The following is a 27,456-nucleotide window of genomic DNA, read 5'->3' on the forward strand; positions in this document are numbered from 1 at the left end:
CTAAAAAAGACTGATTCCAAACGTCAATCTCACAATTGTACCTTTTATTTATTTATTAATACCCAGTTTTTTATGTAAGGCAGACCCAAAAAAAACAAAAATTACAGTTTCTGATTTAATTATTTCATAGGTCTCCACTAGTTTTAAAACTAGTAAGCTTTGACTCCCCATTTTTTGCGTTAATATTTCTTAGATTTTATAGAATAGTATGTGTTCGTGTGTATATGGATAGAATTTGGAAGGAACAGAGATTGATATGCATATTCCGGTTTGTCGAGTGATTTGTGGGTTTAAAGGCGTCTTTGAATTCAAATGATTTTGCATGAGCAGATAAATGCATTGGAGCTAAAAGCTAATTGTACATATTGATCGGATCTCCTCATCTTGGTACAACATACACAAACATATTCAAAGTTACTACTGTACTAGCATTTCTCCTGAGACTTGGGTGTTTATAATCAAATCTTAGATAATGGCAAATTACAGTATGCAATTAAACCAAGTAAATGAGTAAAGTTGATGTATCATCATGTCATTACTAAAGAAAACAACACAATACCAGGGACTGGGAACTGTAAACACTTCAAAATGCCATATGGTAGAAGTCACTTGATAGTAAATATATACAGATGTAAATCAGCATGATTATCATGACACCGAAAACATATTCCTTCTAATATATGACAACGAAATGTTACTAACTGCAAAGTTTAAAAGGTATATATTAAAACACCAAAAACCTATTCGGTCGATAAGTTACCATACTGCCATGGGTTGAACTCAATTGAAGCAATGTCAGCCTCGTCAATGCTGTCTGAGCTATCTACAGTAGCCCGATGCTCAGTGTATTTGTCATTGTAGCGATAGATTTCCAAGTCACCCCAAGGTGTGGCCGATACCTCATCTGTCAAATCAAACCATCTAGGGGTAAACTGATGCCCCTTGGCATCCCGTGTCCTCTTTTCCTCTCTCTGTCGGTCTTCCAACCTGGAAAAATTAGCAAAAGGTGCATGTTAATCATAAGAGGCAAGTAAACATTCTAAATATGTAATTCATTGATCTTTAGCATCTCCTTTTAAATTGACCATGCAAGAAAAATTAAGAATCAAGTTTATTATCTTCCACTGAATTCTCTATTTTCATTTCTTCTGATCAAGATACAAAGAAAGCAACTCCCTATTGAGGAGCCACCACTATACTTCGTTTTCTTTGAACATTTGAGAATAGTCAATCAAGATGGAGGGTTCATCTTTCAAAATTCTCAAAATTACAACCCATAAGGAAGTTTATGCATCTGTTGATCAAGGTCTCAACAGCAAAACAATAAATGCAAGTATTTTTGCATCACCATAGCAAGCATGGTTTATATTCTAAACGGCATTGACAAGGGGAGATTAAATAAGGATAGTGCATGGTTAGAATTTAAGACCTAGTTTCCTGTATTCATCACGTAGTAATTGCTACAGATTCTTCCATTGCATTTTAAACATTTTGGAGAAAGGGGGGTGGGGGGGGGGGAAGAGAGAGAGACCTGCTCTTCTCAGCACCAGCCTTGGATAAATCACCATTCTCAAGTGCAAATCTATCAGGCCTCAGACGAGAGTCTGATGCTAAAAATTTTTTAGGGGCAGTGTCAAAGCTGTTTATTTTATGTGCAAAATATGTAAACTGAAAATAGTCGTTCTCCGGAATATCAGCAACATGCCATACCTGCAGAACAAAAACAATAAAGAGGTCACAAATGTGAATAGTATTGTTGATGAGATGGAATTTAAGTAAAATTATCAGACAACCACATAAACAAAAGGGTTGCATTTTGCACATATAACATTTAGGTTAGGAAGACTCAAGGCTTTAACAAGACAAAAAGACAACCGACCAAATATTTAAACATGAAATGCATCGAAAAATATTTCAAGGATATATTCATTATAAGATGGCTAGCTACCACCATAGAGGAAAACTAAAACCTGAAGCCATAATCCGTAAGTAGTTAGGAGAAGAAAAAAGATGCATCCATTTAACATTATAAAGAATAGGTACATAAAGCATATGATTACTATTGTACAGTGAAGAAAAATATTATAAGAAAGAACCTCTTTCAATTCCGTGCCCTGAAGGGGTTCCCCTTCCATGTCACATGGCTGATAGCTCATTGATTCATTCCACTTCCCTGTCATCAATATTTTTGGTTCCTCAGAAGCATTATAAACATAACCATCCACTTCATAGCGACCAGCTCTGCAATGAAATAATGCCATAAATCACTCCAATTCAACATTAATCACCAGGATGCAACTGATGTAAAGTGGAGCATATTAGAAACACAGACAATCAGGGAAACAAATTTAGGGAGAAATCGACCGATCAAATTACATAAAACATATGTATCTGATTGGTATGAATTATACAAATTAATTAATAGAGTGCACTTCTGGCAACAGAGCCTCATCAGAGTCAGACAGAAGAAGAATAGATGGCAAGGGAGCACAACATGATGCAAGTCAGACATTCAAATCAAATAATATTAAGTTATGGAGAATACCCAAACCAGCCACATGGTTGAAAATATAACACAACTTTGTCCCCAGTAGTCAAATTTGTCATGATCATCTCTCCAGAGGAATCAACCCAAGTTCGTCCAAAAATCAAATTGTTAACCGGTCGGAGGAGGCACCAAATCTAAAACCACCCCATCTCTTTTAAGAGTAACACGTGTTCTGGAAAGAATAGCCAACATGAGTACTACCTTCCAACAGATATTAGCCATAACTATACCAGAGAAAGAAGAAAGCATAGGAGTAAAGATAGTTTACAGAAAACTGCACACTAATATTACCTTCCAACAGGATAAACATCAAGAGAATTCCCCAAAAATTTTGTCTTTAACTTTGATGTGACATCATAAGTAAAATGTTCATTTTCAGCATGCCCAGCACTCATTGGAGGATGATGACTGACCTGATATGATAACACAACTAACCTTTGGATGAACTCAAACTGATAAAATTGAACGTACATGACACTGTGTTGCTTTCAGAACTTGAAAGAGAGTGGAAAGGAAGGCATAACATGCACAGATATATAAAAATGAAATAAAGCATGCTGAATGTCACCTGTTCAGAAATGAAAGTTATTCCTCCATGGTTAACCATCTCATATGTTTCCCCAATAATAGGATTAAAAGGCTTCCATGTACGTTGGTAGGCATAGTACACAGATATAGCCCATGATGCTGTACAGGATTGTGAATCCCATTAATTACAAACTAGAACTTGCTTCATTAATTAATAAAGTTTCCGAAGAATACTCACATGCATATACCAGCCGAAGATAGGGGTTATCACATTTGTCTGCTTGGTCCAACAAGTAGGAGTATTCCATCAACTGCAAAAGGCATAGCACATCACAAATTGAAAAAGAAAAATGCTGCATACAAAGTAAAACAAACCTCTGCCATTTTCTGAAGCATAGTCATTGGTTCAAATAGAAGGACAGGAAGTGTCACCATCGACGTAACATCTGAACCAATATATTTGTGCATCATTCTCCAGTAGCTCTCTCGCTCCTAACAATAATAATAAAATAGCAGCTTCTATAACTAATGAAATTAAAGAATGTGTGTCTTTATCTTCATGTCTCAAAAGAAAGAAAAAGATACAAGTACAAAGAACTATTTCTTTCCATCTCTAAATACTGTTTTTAAAATAAAACCTCAGTTTAATACTCAAATAAACATTGGCAAGAAAGAAAGTAACTCAACCATTGCTAAAAATTCCCAAGGATAGAGAGAGCAAAGAAAGAATAGGATCATCTGTATCTAAAAACATGGCTATAATGATGCATACCTCCTGCTTCCATCTTCCTCTCTGAGCTTCCTCCTCAGCATCTTCTTTTCCTCCTTCTGGATTTATGACTTCCACCCCTTCATAACCAAGTAACCTGAAAACATAATAAAAGAAAAACATATAATGCTTCCTTTATAACAGGTAAATGATGGTAACTAAAAGGTGAAGGAATCAAATTGTATCAGTTATCCCTATAATTCAAAATGACAAGTGGCAAGCAAATTCAATGTGCAAGAATTTCAAAACTTACGAAATAATCCAAGCCTATGATCTGATCATCTTTCTCAAGAAGTGCATAAAAGAGTGCTTTATGATTAATCTCTATTATGAATAATGGAGTTTGCAAACAAAAGAAGCAGTAAATTACTAACTAAAACTTCTACACCTAAGCTACAAGATTTATTCAATCAACAGTCTTTAACAGCCATGATGAAGTTACTGATTATTAGTGAAAACTATAGTGATATTCTGACAATTTGCCCAAAAACCATCCAAGTTGTCTGAGCAGTTACCAATCAACCACGAATTCCACTAACAACAATTTAGCGGCCTATTTGACAAGCTACCACGAGAAAAGGAACGGAGGGTGGTTGATAAAAAGCATGACACAGATTGAGTTTCCACATAAAGCAGGACGCCAGGAAAAGTGAGTAAAAAATAAATAAATAACATGCAAAGTACACCGTTTACAGAAAAAATTTCAGAGAAAGAAACCTGAAAAATAAATAGATATTATTCCCTATAGAAGACACGAACCTATCTATAAAGTAACTAGATGAAACTAGGGAATCAAAGCCTTCAAGTTGAAAGTAGTCAGTAGATGATATTTGACATGCACTCTTGTTTAAAATGAAATGACAACGTTAATGTAATGACTTCCCTAAAGAAAAAGTAGTAGAATTGAGCTTAAAAACATTGTCTGAAACAAGTAGAGTAGATTTCAACAACCATTGAATTGCATTACATTACATTACATTGCATCTAAATTCACCCCCCACACCTTTTTCCTTATAAAAGTAAAGTGTGAATGAGGAATCTTAATTTGAAATTTTATGTATTCAAATGAACTAAAAAATAAAATTAATTGCCAAAAAAACCACAATTTTTTTCACGCTTTGTCAACCTAAAATTAACAGCTAACTATTTCCAGACGAAGAGCAATATATTGGTTAAAAACCGATGAACATTTCAATAAAATAATTAACCAATTAAGAAAATGTTAAGTCATTTAAACTAAAAAATCATGGAACAAATTTAGATTTTTTTTAAAAAAAAATCGTATAATTGGAACCGCCGACTATCTATTCTGAAAATTCGAATAAGGAAATTTACCCGTTGACAGATCTGTGCATGGCGTTTCCAAACAGAGATAAACCCGAGGTCATCGCTGAGAAAAACCCTTTATTCTGATCCTTCTTTGGACTTCCCATTTCTTTAAATTCCTTTTTAAAATGTGTTCATAAATTAAACTTAAAAGCTCAATTGAATTGTTGATTATTAAGTAAATCGAAGCAAAGGGACGAAAATAATAAGGGGAATTCGGGATTTTGATAATTGAGAAAATATTTGGGAGTGAAGAAGAAGAGGAGGATAGGATCTGTAATTTTAGTAAAACATCGATGGTAACAGACGGAATTCAAAGTATTTTTTAGGTTAAACTACTTAAATGACCACTAAACTATGATATTAGTTTCAATATGACCATCATACTTTTAATTTTATCAATATCGTATATAACTATTTAAGTAGTTTCAATCAAGTCACTTGTCGTTAACATTAACAAAAGTACTTACATGGTAGCTAACAAAATTGATATAATTATACATTTGATCCTAAATATTTATACATTCATTTAATTTAATTTTTAATTTAATTTAATAAATTAACACTTCAATCAAGAGGTGACACATGTCAACATTTTTCTAAAAGTAAATATAAAATTATAAAAATAAATATGAAAAAATAATTGAAATTAATTTAAAGATATAAAATTGTTAAATTTAATTTAATTATAAAATAATATCATAAGTTGACATGTGTCACCTCATTATTGAAGGGTTAATTTACTAAATTAAAATTAAGACCACATTGATTGAATGTACAAGTATTAAGGATGAAATTTATAATTATATCAATTTTGTCAATTGTTACTAAGCAATTCTTTAAAATGTTAATGACGAGTGGTTTAATTAGAACCATTTAAATAATTATGTGATTATATTAATAAAATTAAAAGTATGATGATCGTATCAATAACAATCTCATAATTTAGTGGTCATTTAAGATCTTTACCCTATTTTTTACATTCAGTCCCTTTTTATTATTTTATAATTAGTTTTTGATAGGATGCGATGCTAGTAAAATGTCACGCTCTTCGTGAAGAACATGGGACAATCCAGAGATAAATATATTTGATTTTTTTGTGAAAGACAAAACTACCGAGCTTTGCCGTTTGCGCTTCACTTCCTGAATGGGTAGACCGTACACATCTAGAAACTTGGCTGGATTTGGCCCATTTAAACTGTGGATTGGGTAAATTATACATTTAATAATTGAATTTTTATTTATAGTATTTTTAATTTTTTTAATTTACTCACTAAATTTTGTAAATTGAATTTTTTTGTCACTATGTTATTAAATAATTAAACGCGTTATAACATGAAAATTTACATTAAAACAAAGTTGTCTTGATTAAAACAAATTCAAACTATAAAGTTCAGTGAGTAAATTAGAAAAATTTAAAATACGTTGAGTGAAATAAGAGAGAGAATAAAGTTTAATTATCAAACGTATAGTTTACCCCCTCGATATGGTTTTTTTTTCAACTATTAAATGAATGTATGTTATTGAACTTTTTTAAAAATAAAGTTAATAATTTAATAATTGTTATTAAATAACTTTAAAATTTTAATATATATATATATATATATATATATATATATTATTGTTATAATATTTTTTGTGAAGAAAATATTTCTACTGCAAATTTATTTTATAAAAGAATAATTTTTTAAGTCTAATATATAATACAATCAAAATTGAAATTTAAAATATCATTTTTAGTTGTCCAATAAATAAAATATTATTAAATTTTTTAGAATATATATTTATTAATTTTATATTTAACTTCGACACAAAATAGAGAATTTAGATTAGATTCGAGCAATTCTATATATTATAAATAGAATATTGTTTTGGGTAAACTATACAAATAATCTCTTTTTTTTCAGTTTGGCCGACTTTGATCATTTGTTTAAAAATTAAGTATGTTTGATTCATTATGTTATCGATCTGTTCGGTTTAAATTCCTTAATCGTTAATTTTCATTAACTCGTTAACAAAAAATTAAATTGATAATTAAAAAATCCACGTGTCACTTCTTCTTCTTACAAAAATTAAAATATTTCAAAGGCTAGGCAACCCCATTAATTAATAAGTAAGATCCCCCCCCCCCGACCCCCGATGCTTTGAAAACCCATCCCCCCCCCCCCCCCGACCCCCGATGCTTTGAAAACCCATCGCCATCCTTTAAAATTCATGAACTTTGAGGGAAATACCTTCTAGGGTGTGTTTGGTTCACAAAATATAAGATTATCAGTGAGAATAAAAGATTATTAAGAAATAGGATTACTGAGAATGTTGTATTTTGTGTTTGGTTGATTTAGTAGGAATGTAAGATTACCGTATTTAGTTAAAGAAATAAAAGATTAATAGAATGTATATTTAACTAAATTGTACTTATTATATATTTATTTTTTAACAAGTTGAATTCTATTATAATATTACTATAATTAATTTATATATTCTTTAAAAAATTTAAATTCATAAAATTTATATAACTTTTTTTCCAGAATTAAAAGATAAATAGATTAATGAAATGGTAAAATTTTATTTTAACCTATGAACTTCATATAAAATTATAATTATGGAATTTTTTGTAAATCTAAAAAAATTTAAGGATAAATTTGTAATTTAACTTTCGTAAAATTTTTATTATTCAACGACAAAATAATGATAATTTTGAAAGGAAATTTTTTTAAAGGCGTTTTAGTCCAAAACGCCGATAATCCAACAATACCTAAAGGAAGGGGATAATCATATTCCCGGTAATATACCTAAAAAATCCACTGTTGGTAATAAAATATTACCGAGAATAAGATTACCAGCTAACCAAACGAAAGAATGAGGATTTCATTCCTCTGGTAATGTTGTATGACGTGAATCAAACGGCCCTTAAATTATACTTTAAAATTAACATGTAAATCAATAAAATAACTGGTAAATTTACTCTTTTTTGGGTGAAAACATCAACGTTTTTACACCATTTAAACCACCATTGACAATTATACTTTCAATATCTAAATACGAACCGTCATTGAAACCAGAGCTCCGAGCAGCCGAAACGAAGCTCCTAGCATCGGAAAAATTCTTCGATTCTGTTTTCCAATTCAAAAAACCCACCGCCCCTAAAGCGACAAAGAGGACTTGACCTCAAGACTTCGATGTAATTAACGACCTACATATCATCACTTTTCTTATCACCGCTACCATAATTATTACAATCTCTCTCTCTTTTTCTTCTTAAACAGTCTTATAATATCTTTGAGAATTCATTTTTTCCTTCATCCCGACGCAGCTACTATTTCTGATTCCTAAACTTGCTTTCATTATCTTTCAAGAAAGAGTCACTCAAAATATGTTGTCTAGAAAAAAGAAAAGATCAAGTCCAAAGTTATTTATCTCAGTTCGAGTAGTTTGTTATTCTAAACATCCCATAAGCTAGGTCCAAGCACATCCATAATCAGTAAAAGAATATTGCAAAATCCCAGTTATGTTATAAAACCTGATAATATATATATGGGTAAAGTATGTGAATAGCACTTTTGTTTTCGATTTGATCGGCTTGATAACCGATTAAAAAATTAAATGCTTTTGATGTCTTACGTTATTGGTCCGTTCGATTTAAATCCCGTAATCGATAATATCAATTAACCTATTAACGAAAAATAGGTTAACTGATATAGAAAAATAATAATGAATAGGTTAAACGTGCCTTCTTCCGCTTCTTCTTCGTCTTCTTACAATAGTACTCTCAAGTCTCACCCTTCATTCCTTTCTCTATTGTACATATCGTCGATGCGTTAACTAAGCTTGCGTAGGATTGAAGTTCTCTTTCCAGAATTAATATAAATGGCTAGATACTTGAAAACTTCAGAACAAATGGTAAACACACTTTTACGGCCTCCAAAGCAAGTTAGAACAAGTGAATAACATGAAGATAGACTTAACTCGCAGAGAATCAACTCGAATACAAACTCAAAAGCTTTCGGAGTGAAAAACAATTAACATTTACTTGCAGACAAAGAGAAAGTTAATGAGGAGAAGAGGTAAGAAGAAGGAAAGTGAATGGTGAGAGCAATGTGGTAAACTGCATGCAACCCCACGTGCATCTCTTTCTATTTGTCCATTTTCTTTCCTTTTTTTTCATTATTTTTCTAATCTCAAACTACAAAATGCCATTTGCCTGCGAAAATTGACGATTCCTCAGAAGAACATTAGAGCTTGAGGAGTCATGGAGAGATACCTCCAGAAGATTATTTCAAACTTGAATAAGATATGAGTTTGTTAGAGAAAACACGCACGCATTAATTTGAGAATATATAGAAAAATAATCATGAATAAATATCATTATAAAATATCCACAGTACAAAGTGATAAAAAGGATGAACGGGTTTACTCTTATCTTGAGATTGTTATTTAATTTGAGACAAAATCAATCCTGAGAAAATAAACCAAAAAAGTTAAACTTCTGCACATATCACAAACGATCCTTACCTTCGACTATCGCCAGAAAAACTAAGGAAGATAACTTTTCAAGATAAGAGAAGTTCTTCAAAATCTGAATTTGAGATGTGAAATACCTAACATGTTTGCTCATTATTTATAGGAGATTTTCAAGAGAGATTTAATCCAACTAAATATTTTCTAATATTCAACATTAAACAAATAACAATATCTTTTAATTTGAAATATTCAAAAGATACAACTCATTTTACCATTCAAATTTCAATATATATTATTTTAATTTGAAATATACAAAATTATATAATTATCTTTGATATTCAAAGTTAAAAAGATAACAAATATCTTTTTAAGTTGATATGTTCAAAGAGTAATTATCTTATTAATATTCAAATTAAATAATATATTTAATTTGCAATACTTAAAAGTTAAACTCCTTTTATTATTCAAACTTAAACATATATTATTTTAATTTAAAATATGCAAAAATATATAATTATCTTTTAATATTCAAAATTAAAAAGATAACATTTACTTTTTTTAATTGACTTTTTAAAAAAGTAATTATCCCACTAATTTGTAATAATAAAAAAGAATACAAATTTAATATAAATATTAAATCCATCAATTAAATTCACTATATTTTTTAACAGAGTTTAGGCTGTTGGGGAAAGTCCTTATCTCGTAGGTTTTCCTGTACCACATGCGGAGCCATGGAGAGATGCCTGAAGAAAAAACTTCTGGATCGAATAACAGAAGATTATTTCTAACATTTCTAACACTCATCTTTTAAAAGCTAGTTTTGAGAATTTGTTAAAGACATATTCTTCTGTGTAGTAAAGAAACGCGGTGCTTAAGGAGAAGGGAGTTCTACCATAACGATGACTTTGTAGATAAAGAAACCGTAAGGAGAGACATGATTTTTTTTTTAATTTTAAGAGATTAAATGGGTTTAATTTTTGAATTGATGATCAAAGTCGATCGACTAAAAATAAAAGAAACTATCTCGTAGGCTTAATTTTTTTAATATATATATATATACTTTGTTAAAGAAAAACACATACCATAACATGGTAGTAACCTTGTCGACCCTAAAAATAATTAACACCTCCTTTAACCTTAATAATCTCTTCTTTCATAACAAGTGTAAACGGTGATAGATCTAGAAATTTAATAATAATGTTCAAAATTTTATTTTTCTTTTATTAAAAATAATATGTGCAAAATTTTTATTTTTTCTATTTTTTAATATATTATATTAAATTTTACTTTTTTCCTAAATAATATGAATGGACTTGACCCCTAAGAGGTTTAGTACATCCGCTCCTAAGTGTGGGTGCAGTGAGATTGCCTCCATTCTCCACTCTTATTCCGGATTTTTTTTTTGGATAATTATGATTTTATTACCCAACTCAAGGTTTAAATACAACCAATCCACCAATCTACAACGAAAGAATCAAATAAACAGCTTACAAAATGATTGGTTAGACTATATCTCAAACCTTACAAAGCCTTAAGTTCATACTATCAAGTCTATTAATATTAGTTCTCCTGAGGCGGATTCCGACAACGTCTTTAACATCTTTGAGCAAGCATTCAATCGTTCTACGTAGTCCTTGAAATATTCTCTGATTTCTTTCCTGCCACAAAGAGTATATAAAAGCAGTCCAAGAGAGTTTAAGAATGGTAGTAAGAAGAGACCTCCCTTTCCATGATGAACATGCCTTCAAAACCATATCTTCCCATGATAAATAAGTAGTCTTCATCCCATTAAGATTCAGAATTGAGTTCCAGAGATCTGTTGCTAGTGAACAGTGCGAAAAAAGATGGTCCCTTGTCTCGTTTGAGTTGCTGCAATTAACACAAATACCGTCAGTACTAATTCCCATTTGAAGAAGCTTGTCTCTAGTTGTCAATTTGTTCAGTAAAGCTATCCAAGCTATCAAACTAAACTTTGGAATATGCAATGGGAACCAAATTATTTTATGCCATGAAATATTTTGCCCTTTAGATCGAATCAAGTCCCAAATTCCCTTTACTTGCGGAGAACCGACTGAAAGAATTGGAAGAGCTTCAGCCCTTGATTTTAATATTCTGCCGATAATTGTCACCGCTTTCACCTTCATTGTTTTTTTCCCTTAAGAATTCAATTTGCCAACACACATTTTAATGCAGATACGATTCCTGAAGAAACCCAAGCAAATGGAAGCAGCCAATGTGTTGAGAATTTCTTTGATTGCTTTATACGGAGAGCCCCGGTTAAAGGTGTGACGAAGAAGACGAACACAACAATATGTGAATTTTCTTTAATTTGTAATTGTCATGTAATATTTCTATTAGAGGGTTAACGAGAGTTACTAGTTGAGGAACTTAAACTGAACAGATCAATAACGTAAGAGACTAAATACATTTAAATTTTAAACCAACGACACGTTCAAAACCAAAAACAAAGGGAACTATTCACATAGTTTATCAATTTTCTTAATATACACTATCTTATAATCACTCGTATTATTAAAAAAATTCTACACTAACTAAAAAGTGAACAAATTATTCATTTGGTTCAATTGTACATAAAATTAATTATTATATTTTAGTTGAAACAAGTTTGATTTAATATTATTTTATATAATTTAAATACACATTCTAAGTAAAAATTAGTTGTGTATTTTTATTCTCATTTATATCATATATTGATTGTTTCTAAAATTTATTCTAATTAAATATTACTATATTATTTAAATAAATGTTAATTATTAATTTAATTGTAACCATTAACCATATAATTATTGGTTTCCTTTTACTCTGTTGTATCATTTGTAATTATGATTGATTAATTACACATAATCCCAAGTAGGAAAAAGGGTAAAGTACACAAATGATCCCCAACTATAAGATATTATTTTATTGAGTCCATCGACTATTAAAATTTATAAAATTGTCAAAAGGTTATAGGATATTTTTTTGTTAAGTCCCCCACCTATTAAAACTTTAAAATGGTCATCCTAATATTCATACGTTTAAAACTCGTCATTTTCCGTTAAAAATTTGAGAGTTATTTGAATTGGACGTTAACTTGTTGACTTTGATATGATAAAATCATATTTTAATGATGTTTACTAGTGCCGATGTTGCTTTCAAGCACTAGCTCAAAAACATAATGTTTCATGCATTGACTCGATGGTAGAATTTAAACGGAAAGTCAAACCACAAAATATAGCTCTAACAATTACAAAATCATATTTTATCATATCTCAATCAACATATTAACGTCCAACTCAAACGATCATTAAATTTTTAATGAATAATGATAAGTTTAGAATAAATGAATAGTTGAGTGATAATTTTTTAACTTTTAATAGTCGAGAACTCAATAAAACGTCGCCCTATAATAATAGGACTATTTTATAATTTTTAATAGTCAAGAGAATCAAAAAATAAATATCCTATAATTTAGTGAATATATATGTACTTTACCCAATAAAAGAGATGAAAATTGCATCACGTGCCGAGCACTAATAAGAAATAAAATATTGTATGAAACTTAAGAAATAACATAAAGTAATATTCTCTTTCAGTCTTTCTTCTTCACGACATCCCATCTGGCCATCCATTGCCTTTCAGATCGACATCGAAGGATTTCAAAAAGTTTTAATATTCTCCACATCCGATACCCTAATTCAATTCTAACCTCAAATTAATCTAAATCCGAGTTCTTATTTTATACTGAATTCTTTGTTTTACTTATATTATATTTGTAACTTTTTTGAAGAAAAAATTGACTATGAAAGAAGCGAAATCAGGTAAATTGAATGCACAGAAGCATCAACAACACGAAAACGGTCATTTCTCTCCGTTCAAATTCGCCAAGTTATTAGATCCAGAAGCTTCTTGGGACAAGGTTAATAATCTGCTTTTCTTTTTATTCGTTAATTTTGTTTATTTGAAGGCTTTACTATTAATTAGAGTCACATAAACTAATGGTCAACTGCAATCACAGTCATTTTTACTTCAATTATGCTCTTAATTGTGCTTATTTAGTTCTGGAAGTAGTTCAATTTAATGGGTTTCTTTTTTCATGTTAAATTTGGGGGGGGGGTAATTGGATTATCATGAATGAACTTGAATTGGGTAAGTTGTGGAAAACGAAAATTATAAAGATTTTTGGTTCATTGTTGAAGCAGGATCAATTAGGAGATGCATTGCATTGGATTCGACAAGTTGTAGCTCTTTTCTGTGGTTTATTATGGGGAGCAATCCCAGTGGTTGGAGGCATTTGGATCTTCATGTAAGTTCTCAGATTCATGTTGCCTACATTAGTAAATTGCAATGCTTTCTGATTTGTATCGGATGGGTTGAATCTGTCCCAAGTTTGGTGAGTCTCACTAGTTATGTAGATGCTTTGTTGTGATGATAGGTGTGCACTTGGTATGACCCTGCATATATCAGGAGCCTTGTGTGTTGGGCTTTTGGAATTTACACTGGTGCAATTGGCCGGAACTAGCTCTCTTGATTTATGGTGATTAAAGTTTGGAAAAATCTTAGATTGTCTGTGGACTAGTCACTAATAAATCTTAGCATTGGCAAACGTGTAACGTGTTTTAGTAGATATCTGGAACAGCTAATCTCTATGATGGCGCAATTTGCTAACTTCAATGTATATTTCCTCGGAGATATTAACAATTTTGAATGCAGTATCTGTCATTGATGTTTTGAAATTGACAAGTTAAATTACATGATGTTTACACTTGCATTTGTTGAGAATCAGACTTGCATGTCACCATCCCATTTCGTTGAATCTTTGAAAGGAATATGGTGTAGTCTTCACGTGCCAACAATTTTTAAAATTAAATGCAAGTTTTTGAGGTTTCTGCATATCATATCAAGAGGTTTATGCATATCATGTCAAGGGGTTTATGCTGCCAACTTCAGTTATCTTGAATGTCCTGATATCCACTTAGTGTTTGTTCAATAAGCAAATAATAGTAGTATTTGACCTTGGCACCATCATTGTCCTGCCTTTTTTATATATTCTTATTATTTTCTGAACTTTTAGTTAAATATTTGTTGTTATTTGCTTGCAGATTTCTGGCCATATCCACTGGCATCATATATGGTTATTATGCAATGATACTAAAGATTGACGAGGAAGAATTTGGTGGCCATGCAGCCCTTCTACAAGAAGGGCTTTTTGCTTCAATAACTCTCTTTCTGGTACTCAATTAAATTTTTGTTATTTCTTTCGTGTTCAAATGCCAGTATAGCATAATATTTGCAGAAGGAGCTTTCCTATGTTTATAGCTTAATTAAACCCTCTTTTTTCCTATTCAGTTGGCGTGGATTCTCGTCTACAGCTTGGCTCACTTTTGATATGTATTTTATCATCGATTTGGCTGTCCTCTGTTTGTAAGTCACATTCGAAGGATTCAACTCTTTAGATGAGGAACAATTCATTATTCCGGAAAACAATGAGAAACTTTTAGATTTGATAAACAGTGGAAAACTCTCTTACTTGAGAAATGCCTATAATTGCCTTTCACTTTTCACTGTGCGGCATTCCGATTTCACAGACCATGAAGCTTATTTTTTTCTCTCCGTTATCATGTTAGTACATGTTCGATTAAAGTTTTACTTTCATAAAGTAGCTACAGAATGTAGCAGGTTGGGGTACAAAGGATCTGATGTTAAATTAAAACGCTTTTTTTGCTTCAAATTATGTGTTGCTGATGAACTCTTTGATAGTGCGTGAAACTTGGGCAAATTTGTATAATGTCCGAATTATGAATTGCCCACCATAGGACTCGATCCCACGACCATAAGGTTAAAAGCCTTATGCTCTATCAACTGAGCTGGACATGCAATTCCCACCGTTTCTGGAAGATTCTTATTATTTTCATGGCCGTTTGAGAAAGCTTGTATGAATCAATTGAGCTAAACTCCGAATTCAAACGATTTTACCTTGTAAGAGTTCCTCTTGGTCACAATACCATGTACTTTCTACCTCATTAAACAAGCTTTAATGATATGTAACTTTCAAATCTCTAATCAGTGGAAGGAGAAAGACTTTTTGGAGTCCATAGACCATAATTATCTCCAATAAGCACATAATCTAAAATGGTACTACTACAATTACAATAATTTTAAAAAAAATTACCCTTATGTTTCTTCTTCTAGTTTCATTTGCTAATACTTCTTCATACTCGATATTCATCCTTCAACTTTTTTTTTTTTTTAAAAGGAAATTTGTATCAAAGTTATGGTCCATGTTGTCCACTTTTTCTGGAGAAGTAAATATCCCATTCATGGGGCCCAAGTTTCCCAAATGCAAAATACTTCCAAGACTCCTCTTCATCAAATTCATAATTCACTATTTTCCCCTCGTTCATTTGATTCCTCACTGTCTCAATTCTGTCAAGAACACCCTTAACTGTTAGATCAAATGCATCTTCAGTTTTCCTCAATCTTGATGATGGGTTTGCATATATCACCGATGGAATCATGTTTATGACTTCATCCCTCATTGCTGCTCTTTTTTCTCTAGAAACTCTTTGCAATATTCTTTCGATGTTGGCTTTCCCGGACTTAACATCTCTTTCCGGTATAAACACCGAGTATTTCCTGTAATCCTTGGGGAAATGCCATATATACTGAACGTAAGCAGAACCTGGATGGAAGAAAACTGGGATACAACCAGCTACAATTGAATCGAATATCGATCTCCTGGTGTAGGAATCCCCTGAAGGTTGTAAACAGAAGATGGAACTTTGAAATAATTTCAACAAGTATGCTGGTTTGTGGCACTTCTGTGTTTTATCACATTCTAGGAACCTGCATCTCTTTCTAGTAGCGAGACATTGATCGATGAGTTCGTTGCGGATAGATTCATGGCGACCAGGTCTCCGTGCACCCGCAAAAGAGAACAAGAATCGTCTTTTCAGTCTTCTCATCCTGTCCTGCCATTGAAACACTTCACTGTCTCTTGAAGGATGGAAATACGTCGGATAAGGAATAGCAAAGTCGTTGTAGTTCCATGGACATGACTCGAGTACCAACGATGTCATGTTCCTCGATTCATCAAAATTCAGAAGCTCATTGCCCCAATCAGATTCGTTTCTGGGGTCTCTCCTGAAATCCCAATTAATCCTTCCTGCAACCAGGAAATGATCTCTACCCCACATTCTTTTCCATTCAGGTCTAGATGCAAGCCACTTGACAAGATTAACTGCATCATAGTCTCTCATAAACCCATCAGGATCCCAAAGGTAACGACCAACATCGAGGCCAGCATAATACGGAACATAGATCGCTGAAGCAACCGATGGATCTTTAGTTAAGCACCTGTACTGCTTCATCTTGTTATGGAAAATGACTTCCAACAAAAACTGGTTTGTATTAAACCAGCCTGTTCCTGAATAAAGTTTGTCATCCCTAGGAAGAGGGGCACCTAGACCAAGATTTGATGCACATTCGCACATATCTGTCCAGAAACTAAGCGACCGGCAAGTTTCAAGTAAATCTTGGTTAAATTTCCTGGGAAGGTTATGAATGTAGATATACCGTCCTGAACATGGATCCGACCGAGCTCGTGGTCTTCTCAGCAACACAACAGCTTTCTCGTTCCTTTTCTCCATGACATGATCAGATGAATCCCCAGGTTTATTCCTGGTTTCTCTCCTCGGGTGCCCTGTCCTCTCGTTTCGATTCTTAATAACCGGTAGTGTTTCAACATTTGCAGCCTCTTTTCGTTTTGCCTCGTTCCTTTTCTCTTGACCCTCAGCATTGTCTTCCATGTGCAGTTTCAGAACATTTGCAGTCCCGTTTCCTTTAGCCACTCGATGTTCGACATTCTCCCCCTTCTGCTGTTCCGAATCATTTGCAGTCTCTTTTCGTCCTGCCCCATTCCTTTTCTCTCGATCTTCAGCATTGTCTTCCATGTGCTGTTCCAAAACATTTGCAGTCCCTTTCCCTTTAGCCGCTCGATGTTCGACATTCTCTCCCTTCTGCCGTTCTGAAACATTTGCAGTCTCTTTTAATCTTGCCTCATTCCTCTTCTCTCGATCCTCAGCATTGTCTTCCATGTGCTGTTCCAAAACATTTGCAGCCGCTTTTCCTTTAGCTGCTCGATCTTCAACATTCTCTCCCATATGTCTTTCTAAATGATTTGCAGCCCCTTCCCGTTTTGCCACACGATCTTCCTTCCCTTTCTCCCGATCCTCGGCATTGTCTTCCCTTTTTCGTTTCGCAACATTTGCTGTCCCTTTCTTCTGTTCGGTCGCATGATTTTCCTTTCTTTTGTCCTTCGCCGTTCTATCATCTTCATCCATGTTTTTAACCCCTTTACTACCAGCCACATCCTCGTTTTCATTACCGGAATTCGTCTCGGTCTCAACGGGTTCAGTTTCATTTTGTTCTTCAGTCAACAACGACTGAATCGCCTGATAAACTTCATCATCCTCAGACAACTCCTCGACAGGTTTTTCCTCTGTTTCAGAATCTGTTTCATCCTCATCATCAACAATATCTTCGAGATTAATACCACCAACACGAGAAAAATCCTCAGTTTCGTGATCTCTAAGAGCACCGCGAAAAGACTCGGATGAATCTAAAATAGCCGTATCATTGTTGACAGTTAAACTATATTCCCTCTTGCTAAACGTCACAGACGAAGAATACAAATAAATCACGTAGAGCGTGAACCATAAAAGGAAAGAGATGAAAACAGTGTACCAGGATTGGGTTCTGCATCGACATTTCCCACTGGTTGGTTTCTCCATTAACGTTTCACTGCTCATACTAATAATATGATTAATGCAAATCTTATTTTATTCATATATCATATACATGTGTATGTATATATAGAAATCAACGAGCAGATTGTATTACAGAACAAAAAAAAAGGGATGAAAGAATCAGGAAAGTCATTAAAGGGATTTGCTTGGGAAGAAATGAAGGAATTTTGAGGCTTGGGGAAAATGGAAAGATGTTTGAACCATTCAAGATTTTTGGGTGCGTTGAATTATATGTTATTAAAGGAAATTTTCTATATATATAAATGCGCCTTTGCCGGCAAATAGGAGAATCGGTTAGCTTATTCTCAGTCACTGTGAATTAACTTCAAGGAAAGAAAATTTGAGGGCTGATTCCTCACCGAATGAGATCGGTATATTTGATCATATCTTTCATTTATTTTATAGGTTTACGATTTCATTTCTTTTATTCAATAAATTTCTCTCTTCTTATAAAGTTTTTTTTATCTGGCATAATTATATTTTTTTAAATGAAAAGTAGGCGTGAGTCTAGAATTTACATAACCTGACATAAAGAGAGCCTAAGATGTCCCTCGTAGCTATGGGGCAGTGTCCTCTCGAGCAGTTGCAAACGAATGCATCAAGTAGTGTCGAGGAAGAATGAGCTTGGCCAACCCATCTGCTACCATGTTCCCTTCACGAGGAACCCAAAGAAACATAGACTAATTCCGGTTTGAAGCAGTGAAATGGCACGCACCAGGGGAAATAAATCATCATCAGCATTGGAGTCATTTAGTAGCCGAACCACTTAGAGATTATCAATTTGAACCTGCAAAATCATTAATACAACTATCTTAAATGTGTTTTAATTAGTAAAAATAAGTATTTTGGGTCGATTAGTTTTGAAACGAATCTTAAATGTGTTTAAGATAAGTCTAGAGTCTTGACTTAATTATAGTATTTATTATAAGGTAATAATTATTCGAAAGAATCTCAACCATTTGACACTGAACGTTCAGACACCCTTATAGACATCGTATTCAAACTCACATAGCAACTATCTCTTAACTACTGAAATCGTTTGGTTGTTCATGTATCATTTTTCTTTAATTCTTTTTTTTTTCATGTTGGTGTTATAAACCTAACAATTAAACTGTGGGTTGGACTTGGGGATTGAATGGGCCAATTTTTTTTAAAAAATAACCAATATAATATTCTATCAAAAATTGGGGTCTAAACTATGATGTATTGGGTTGGGTCTTTGTTTACATCAAAAATTGCTAAGGTCGGGTTAGGTACAAGGCCCTATTTGGTTAACAACTTCCAATCCTTTGGACTTGGTCTATTTTCTATTTTAATTATCATTCATCTCTATTATTATCGTATATATATTAAATAATTTATAGTAATTATAAAATAATGTTTATTTAAAATTTTAGTTATTAATTATATATATATATATACGGGACGCAATTATCTCAATTCAAATTTAATATTATTATCATATTGATAAGATAAATTATAAATTTTTTTTAAAAATAAATTTTATAATATCTATTCAAATATAACTTTTAAGCTTTTTGATTTTGATATTGAATGCTCAGCGCTCATACCCTTGACATTTACGATGCTGAGTCCGAAGCTTAAAAAAATATCAATAATTCTTTTACCACAAAAATCACTTTATTCTACTTTAAAAGTAAATTTAAACTTTATTTAAAATAACATATTTATAATAAAAATCATAATTAAGTGATATTAGATTTGGTTTACCTAAATACTAAACAACACATTGGGAAGTCCCGTTATGTTTGTTTGCTTTTGCTTTGTCTCTGGTTCATCCTTTAACTAAAACCAAACGCAAGAATCTCAAAATAGTGTCAAACAAAACCCCCCGTACGTGTGTTTGTTTTGAAGTGGGGATGGATTCTAGGATAGAAATCAAGGCGACGAATCCTAAGAAAGGAGACAATGCGGTGCAACCGGCGGCGGCATCAGAGCCCCAACCATCCGTGTCATCGCCTTCACATGATGGCCATGTGCGGCTGCTGCTGGAGGAGGGCCAGGGTCACAGCCGCCGGAGAGGACACCAAGGACGACGGTCGATGAATTTCATGCCGTTTAAAAATTGGGTGCCTTGGCTTATTCCGGCCTTTGTTTTGGCAAACGTAGTCCTTTTTCTAATCTCCATGTTTGTTAACAATTGCCCCAAGAACTCCGGTTCTTGTGTGTCTCGGTTCCTGGGAAGGTTCTCTTTCCAGCCAATGAAAGAGAACTCTCTCCTTGGCCCTTCTGCTTCTACGTAAGTCTCTCTCTCTCTCTCAAACCAGATGAAAATCATGTTCTTACGGTGGGATTTTTTTTTTTACATTTATTGTGCTGAAATGAGGATTGGTTTAGCATCTAGAAAATGATTTTGGGGGAAAACTGTAATAAGTAAAGAATTTGGATTCTTGGGACTGCCATAATTTCTCAGTCAATTCTAAAATAGGTAGAGCTGGATTTTTGATTTTGTATAGATCAATATGAGAAATCTATGGTCAATCATGATAATTATAATTTACTTTTAAAAAGAAATTTATGATTAGTTTTTACAATTTTCTGCTTCGGATATGGTCTTGGAAGAATATATAATAAATTTGTTTTGGGTGATCTCTGGGAAGATTATATATAGGGTTGCTAGTACAAGCTCATTGTTGACATGTCCTAATATGCTCTTTTCTGTTTTCATTCTTCAGATTAGAGAAATGGGTGCCCTGGACGTAACCAAAATCGTTCATGAACATCAGGCGTGGCGTATGATTTCTTGTATATGGTTGCATGCTGGCGTTTTCCACATACTTGCCAATATGTTGAGTCTCGTATTCATTGGAATTCGGCTCGAGCAGGAATTTGGGTTCGGTATGCGTCTTATTCCCAACTGAAACTATGTTGTGTTGATGACATCAAGCTTTATTATATTTTCTGAACTAACTGTTCAGTCCATGATGTAGCATTTATTGTTTCAATTGCTAATAATCATTGTTTTTGCAAATCCGAGATGTGTCTTTGTGGTTTCTATGACTAACTACTTTCCTAGAACACACTAAACTGGTCATATATTTCAATTCATTTTTCTTATAACCACATGTCGTATTAGGTCTTCCAAAATATTACATTACATGGCTTTATTATCCTTTTTTTTCTTATCTTCTGCATTGAGTTAATTACCTTTGCGATAAATACAACCATGGCAAATTCAATTCGACATTCTGGTGTCGACTAAATACCTGTTTTGGCTTGTAACTGTTGTTAGTTCCCGTGGGGTCACAACTCACAATGCAAAATTTTAGAAATGAAGGATGAGAACAAAGAAACGTAGATGACAAATACACACAATGCAGTCTAAGCTAGTGCCTAGTGATTGAAAGAACTTTCTGCACGTTGTTAAAGGTCAAATCCCTCGCTAGTGGTTAAGTATGTGTTTTCCATGAGTTTGGATTTTGAGATGCTTGACCAAGAACTATTGATTGCAGTTCACTGGTGTTTGATTTGTTCATAATGGCTAGAAATGTCCTTCTGACAGGCCTTTCTCAATGCTTTTTGACCTTCAGTAGGAATATGTATGCTTTCCAATGTGTGATTCTTTCTAAGCGTCCTTTCTTTTTATTTTCCGAAATCAACACTGTTCTAGGATAATAGGTAGATAAGGATTGGCGAACCTCCATGCTACCTGCCGAAAAGTTACTTTACTAGTTGAAAGGTATTTAAGCCTAATTTTTCTTTGCTATCTTTCCGCAGTGAGAATCGGGTTGCTTTATCTAATTGCTGGTTTTGGTGGGAGTTTGATGTCATCTCTTTTCATTCAAACCGGCATATCCGTTGGTTCCTCGGGTGCACTTTTTGGTTTACTAGGTAGCATGCTTTCGTAATTCATCACAAACTGGACAATCTACACAAATAAGGCATGTAAGGTTCCCTCTGTTATTTCTTTCTTTTTAATCTGTTTCATATGGGAGACAATTATCTTAGAGTTTTGGTTTTCTTTCTGCAGTTAGCAGCACTGCTGTCTCTTATTTTCATTATTGTAATAAATCTAGCTATGGGACTCCTCCCACATGTGGATAACTTTGCTCATATTGGTGGATTTCTTTCTGGGTTTCTCCTTGGATTTGTGTTTCTAATCCGTCCCCAGTTTGGATATGTTAGCAAGAAACATGTTCCTTCTGGACACATTGTGGCTTCTAGTAAACCTAAACACAAGCCATACCAATATGTCCTCTGGCTCATCTCTCTGATGCTCTTGATTGCCGGGTAAGTTTGTGGAATCCTTTCCCTCAATTCAAGAAACTTTGCATATAAAAATATTAATCACTCTTCATGATCTTATTAGACTATTGCCTTGAAAATTTGCATGCATGATTTTTAAACGATTTTTCTCAGAAACTATAGATTTACACCTGTGGTTCTTTAATATACATCTGTTGACAAACAGTCCCCTGGGGAAGACTATTAATTGTTGCCAGTTACGAGTTAATGTGAGTTTGGTATTATTAGGCATCGTGATCTCTCTTTTTCCCTTTTTTTCAGATTCACAGCCGGCATAATCATGCTACTTCAAGGGATTAATTTGAATGATCATTGTTCTTGGTGTCATTATCCGAGTTGTGTCCCGACCTCATCATGGAGCTGCAAGTCACAAGAGGAAGCGTATTGTGAGGTGAGTTGTGCTGCTCTCTTGTTTATTAAGTCTTATCCATTTAATCACTGTTTCTTTTGCAGTCAATCGGATACGGGAATCAACTCAGCCTAACATGCATAAGCAACGGGAAAACCGGAAACTTCTCACTATCAGTTGAAAGCTCTTCTCATATTCAACAGGTATGTTTTGAGCTCTATAGTCAACGATAGATGCACTGAGCATGTATAGGAGAAGATTAATTTGTAAAGAAGTGTTTAAAAACTCGACGTAGTCGTAGATGTTGAATACATTACAGTTTATGAGGATGAAATAGTATGCAACGGCAATGATTGCTCTAAAGGATAATCTACCATTTATTGCAGTTTTAGCTTCTATAAATAATAATAGTAATAATAATTCACCAAACATGGTATATAATAACTTATAAATATTCTCCAACAGAGCTCAAGACGTTGGAACAATTAAGACTGGTGTATAATATTATGTTTCCAGTTGGTGTAGCCTGGCATTTGGCAAGAAAAGGTATTAGTGGCTGCGATTTATTCACACTTGTCCAAATGAACAAGGACTGTCTGATTTAGGATATTCAAAATCATGGTGGTTTTGAACATTATTATATACATAAAATCATGGTGTTCTTTTTATATAGTATGATTTTTCGGTATAATAGTCACATGAAACATGATTATATGTGAAGTGAAGTCACGTCTATTCTTACAATAATGAACAGGTAGTTAAGTTAGTAGTTAGGGTGCATTGATTTTGGGAGGAAAATTTATATAATATGCCCCCCCCCCCCAAAAAAAAAAACGATATGACAAAGACCAGGCAGGCGTAAGTCTTGATGATGATCCCATGCATGCCGGCTTCAGTGACACACAAAATCATTGGTTGTTTTGGGACACAATGCAAATCAATAACAAGATGTTTATGCACACAATAAATGGATTTAAAATCAATTTAGCTAGACAATGGAACATCACATGTTGCCAAGTCTCTTTTATTAGGGCCTTTGTTATCCATCACTGCTACAGTTCCAACCCCCAAGCAGCTATCTCCTATTGCTTCATTCTCATCTGTATGTGACAAAAATGCATGTGATACTGTCTTCCCATGCCCTTTTCAAGCTATCTTCTAAAGCATTGAAATAAATACTCCATGTGATCGTGTCCGTACATGATATGTATATAATATTATTGGTTAAGATGAACATGAATCTTCCTAACTTCTATTTCGAGCCTTATCCACACAAGATTGGGAATGTATCCGCAGTTTCGTATAATTTTAATCGTGTATTTCTTAATCACGAAAAGTATGATCAATAGATGAAAGTTCTTCGTTTTAGGAAAAATAATAGATACTGATTTTACTTATTTCTTTTTTTAGGGTTAAGAGAATAGTTGTGTCGCCACGTTCACCAATTTTTTCTTTACAAAATCATTGAACCCACAACCTATGGGTATAAAAAATAAAAATTAGCTGACTCTATTCCCATATGTAATGGGGTAAGGGGGGTGGGATAGTAGAATGCTGCCCCCAACGTCAGGTTGAGAGCAACTTTCATAGAAGACCTTCTTTATGAATTAAGATCTTCTTTATGAGTTAACCTCAATGGGACTCGATTTCAAGACCACAATATTAAAAACATTGTGCTCTATCAACTGAGCTAAATGGACAATTCAACCTATGAGTATAAAAAGAGTCAACTTAAAACTTTTAACCAATTGCTTTCAAGATTATTGACATTTATGACTATATTATTAAATTTATGTATCATGATTTATATTTACTGATATTATTTTCGTGTCTTTTTTCTCTTCACTTGGTTTAGATAAGTAGGGTTTTTTTTATCTTCACTAATGGAACCCTATGTTAGCTCCGACTTTTCTGGAAACCCTAATGGTACGCAATTTTTCAAGTCGTCGGGACAACCGCCGGATGAGATTAATCCTGGTTTTGCTCCGACGTCCCCCGAGTGGTCAGGGACAACACCTGTTGGAGATGTTTTCCCGGTTGTTAAGGAGGCATGGATCCCTGCGAAGGGCTGGGGGCCAGGGTTGGAGGGTTTGGACGAAGAGATGAAGGATGCCCAAGATGCTGGAGAGAACGCTCTAAGGGGAAAACCCTCGTTTCGTCATATAACGGCTGGACGGGGAATGGTGTCACAAGGTGATAACCCGATCTCCGATTTGAACATTGAGTTGCTGGAGGGTGATGTGCAGATTGGAAAGGAGGGCATCATACCAGATATTTGGTTTTCCGAGAGATTCCATCAAGCGGTGTAGTTGTAAGGATCGATTACAACACTACTGAAGGACGGCGTGGTCGGTTTGCTAGATTGGCGATTGTAGTGAGCTTGGATAAGCCTTTAATTCCGGGGTTGATGATAGATGGTAGGTATCAGGTGGTAGAGTATGAAGGTTTACCTACCATCTGTTATGCGTGTGGAATGTATGGTCATACGACGATTGCTTGTCAAAATGTGAATCATGCCGAACAAGAGGAACAAAGAGTTGAAGCGATCACTCCTAAGGATCCCTTTGGTCCTTGGATGCAAGTGGCCCCGAGAAGGAAGAAGGCCTCCATAATAAAAAGACGGTAGAATCGGACCTTGTAATACCAAGTAAGGAGGATCAGAATGGAGGAACTCGGTTTGCGGCTTTGTTATCGAGAGCAGCTAAAAATCATCAGAACGGGGTGGTTGGTAGTGATACAACTAAGGGTAAGGAAGTTGTTGGTGAAGATCGGGGGACGGGGACCATACCTTGACCAACCACAGGCCCTTCGAGCAGCAAAGTTGGCCGGCTAATGCATGCTGAGTTGAGTTGAGTAAGAATGGAAGGAAAGATGACGTTGAAGGGAAAAGAAGCTACAGAAAGGGAGCAAAGAGGTTATTGTTATTGATACTAAAGAGAATGTTGTGTAGGTAAAGTGTTCGTAATAAGCTATGGAATCAGTTGCGTGCTCTTGAACCTGATGATGACAAGTCGTGGGTGCTAGGCGGTGATTTCAATGCCATTAGTGGACCTCATGAGAGAATTGGGGTTCTCATAGGAGATCAGGTGGATGTCCGAACTTTTGTTTCTTTTTAATTCTGGATTGGTTGACATGGGGTTTAATGAGCCAATGTATACATGGCAGCGTGGTAATCTTAATCAGAGGCTTGACAGGTGTCTTTGTAATAATCACTGGTTCAAACGCTTTAATTATTTTGTCCATTTGCAGAGACTGGGGTTCGATCATCGACCTATTAGTCTTTCTACTGATGCGTCTTCTTCAGTTTCGAGAAATCGCCCTTTTAGATTTGTTGCAGCCTGGAATGAGCACCCGGATTTTGAGAACTTAATGGCTAGCGTATGGAATAATAATGTTCCTATTTTTGATAATCTGATTGAGGTGCAGGATAAATGTAGGCGCTGGAATAAAGAGGTCTTTGGACACATTGGAAGACAAGTCTTTGCTCCTTGCAAGGATTCGGGGCATCGAACTTGCTTTGGAGCGCTACAATTCGGTGTACCTTATGGATCTTTATGATTCTCTTAAGAAGGAACTCGAGTTAGTGTTGGATTAGGAGGAAAAACTGTGGCATCAAAAATCTAGAAGCACATTGATAACTAAGAGGGATCGGAATACAAGATTCTTCTATGCCTCAACGGTTAACAGACGAAGGAGGAACTCTATTCGCATGCTAAAGTTCGGGAATGGTGAATGGTGCGAGGATCAAGCAACGCTGCAATGACATGTGGTGCAATTCTTTTGTGACCTCTTCTCCTCCGAACCTCGCCAATGTGACTTTGCCGATTCATTGGGTGGTTTTCATCATATTGAGCCCAATGGAATGAAGGATTTGGTAAGAAAAATAATTGTGAATATTTAAAACAGATATTATTTTGTAATCACTTTAGCTTAATAAAAAAATATCAGCATCTATATATATTTAATGCAGAAATTACATAAGGAACAATGCACCCAAATAAAAGGGTATCCTTGTTTTTTAATTATAATCCATTAATTGCAAATAAATGGCAAGCCACTAATTTACCCTGACCAAGGGCACTCCAATTTTCCAGCAGCCAATGCATTATATGTATAACAGCATAATTATGAGAGAAAAAAAATCAAAAATCTGGAAATTGGAAATTGGAAATCAAAGTCAGCTAAAGGGACGTCTCCCCCATATAATAATAATAATACTGTAACCCAAATTCCCACCTAAACATTCAAGGTGTAAGCTAATTGGTTGGAGTTGGACCCATACGACGTTATGGCATAAAAGTAAATTTTATCCTCCAGCTTCAGTAAACTAAATCATTTTATTTGTATAGGTCAATTTCCAGTTTTTATTTTTTATAGTATTTCAATTGTTTTTATAAATCTT

The 27,456-nt window shown here is 34.0% G+C and overlaps 2 protein-coding genes and 2 pseudogenes across 2 annotated transcripts; 2 read left to right on the top strand and 2 right to left on the bottom strand.

The window, feature by feature from the left end:
* Positions 1-498: 498 nt before the first annotated feature.
* LOC120194357 lies at positions 499-5,486 on the bottom strand (annotated as a pseudogene).
* A 7,755-nt stretch (positions 5,487-13,241) lies between these two features.
* On the top strand, positions 13,242-15,203 carry LOC120193881 (respirasome Complex Assembly Factor 1-like). The gene is made up of 4 exons (XM_039196305.1): positions 13,242-13,551; positions 13,835-13,938; positions 14,735-14,864; positions 14,982-15,203. Exons 1-4 carry the CDS (start codon positions 13,435-13,437, stop codon positions 15,018-15,020), a joined length of 390 nt encoding a protein of 129 aa, XP_039052236.1. The 5' UTR covers positions 13,242-13,434; the 3' UTR covers positions 15,021-15,203.
* A 701-nt stretch (positions 15,204-15,904) lies between these two features.
* On the bottom strand, positions 15,905-18,442 carry LOC120194286 (xyloglucan galactosyltransferase KATAMARI1 homolog). Its single transcript, XM_039196634.1, has one exon. The coding sequence runs from the start codon at positions 18,440-18,442 to the stop codon at positions 15,905-15,907; it is 2,538 nt and encodes an 845-aa protein (XP_039052565.1).
* Positions 18,443-20,406: 1,964 nt separating this feature from the next.
* Positions 20,407-23,287, top strand: LOC120194123 (annotated as a pseudogene).
* Positions 23,288-27,456: the final 4,169 nt, after the last annotated feature.

Source organism: Hibiscus syriacus, unplaced genomic scaffold (genome assembly GCF_006381635.1).
Source record: "Hibiscus syriacus cultivar Baekdansim isolate YM2019G1 unplaced genomic scaffold, ASM638163v2 tig00116997_pilon, whole genome shotgun sequence".
Lineage (NCBI taxonomy): Eukaryota > Viridiplantae > Streptophyta > Magnoliopsida > Malvales > Malvaceae > Hibiscus > Hibiscus syriacus.

Excerpts from the sequence above, each read along its gene's own strand:
- LOC120193881 (XM_039196305.1), top strand. The coding sequence starts at position 13,435 with ATGAAAGAAGCGAAATCAGGTAAATTGAATGCACAGAAGCATCAACAA. Across the intron at positions 13,552-13,834 it reads CAGAAGCTTCTTGGGACAAG|GATCAATTAGGAGATGCATT; the intron begins GTTAATAATCTG and ends TTGTTGAAGCAG. Across the intron at positions 14,865-14,981 it reads CTTCAATAACTCTCTTTCTG|TTGGCGTGGATTCTCGTCTA; the intron begins GTACTCAATTAA and ends TTTCCTATTCAG.
- LOC120194286 (XM_039196634.1), bottom strand. The coding sequence starts at position 18,442 with ATGAGCAGTGAAACGTTAATGGAGAAACCAACCAGTGGGAAATGTCGA.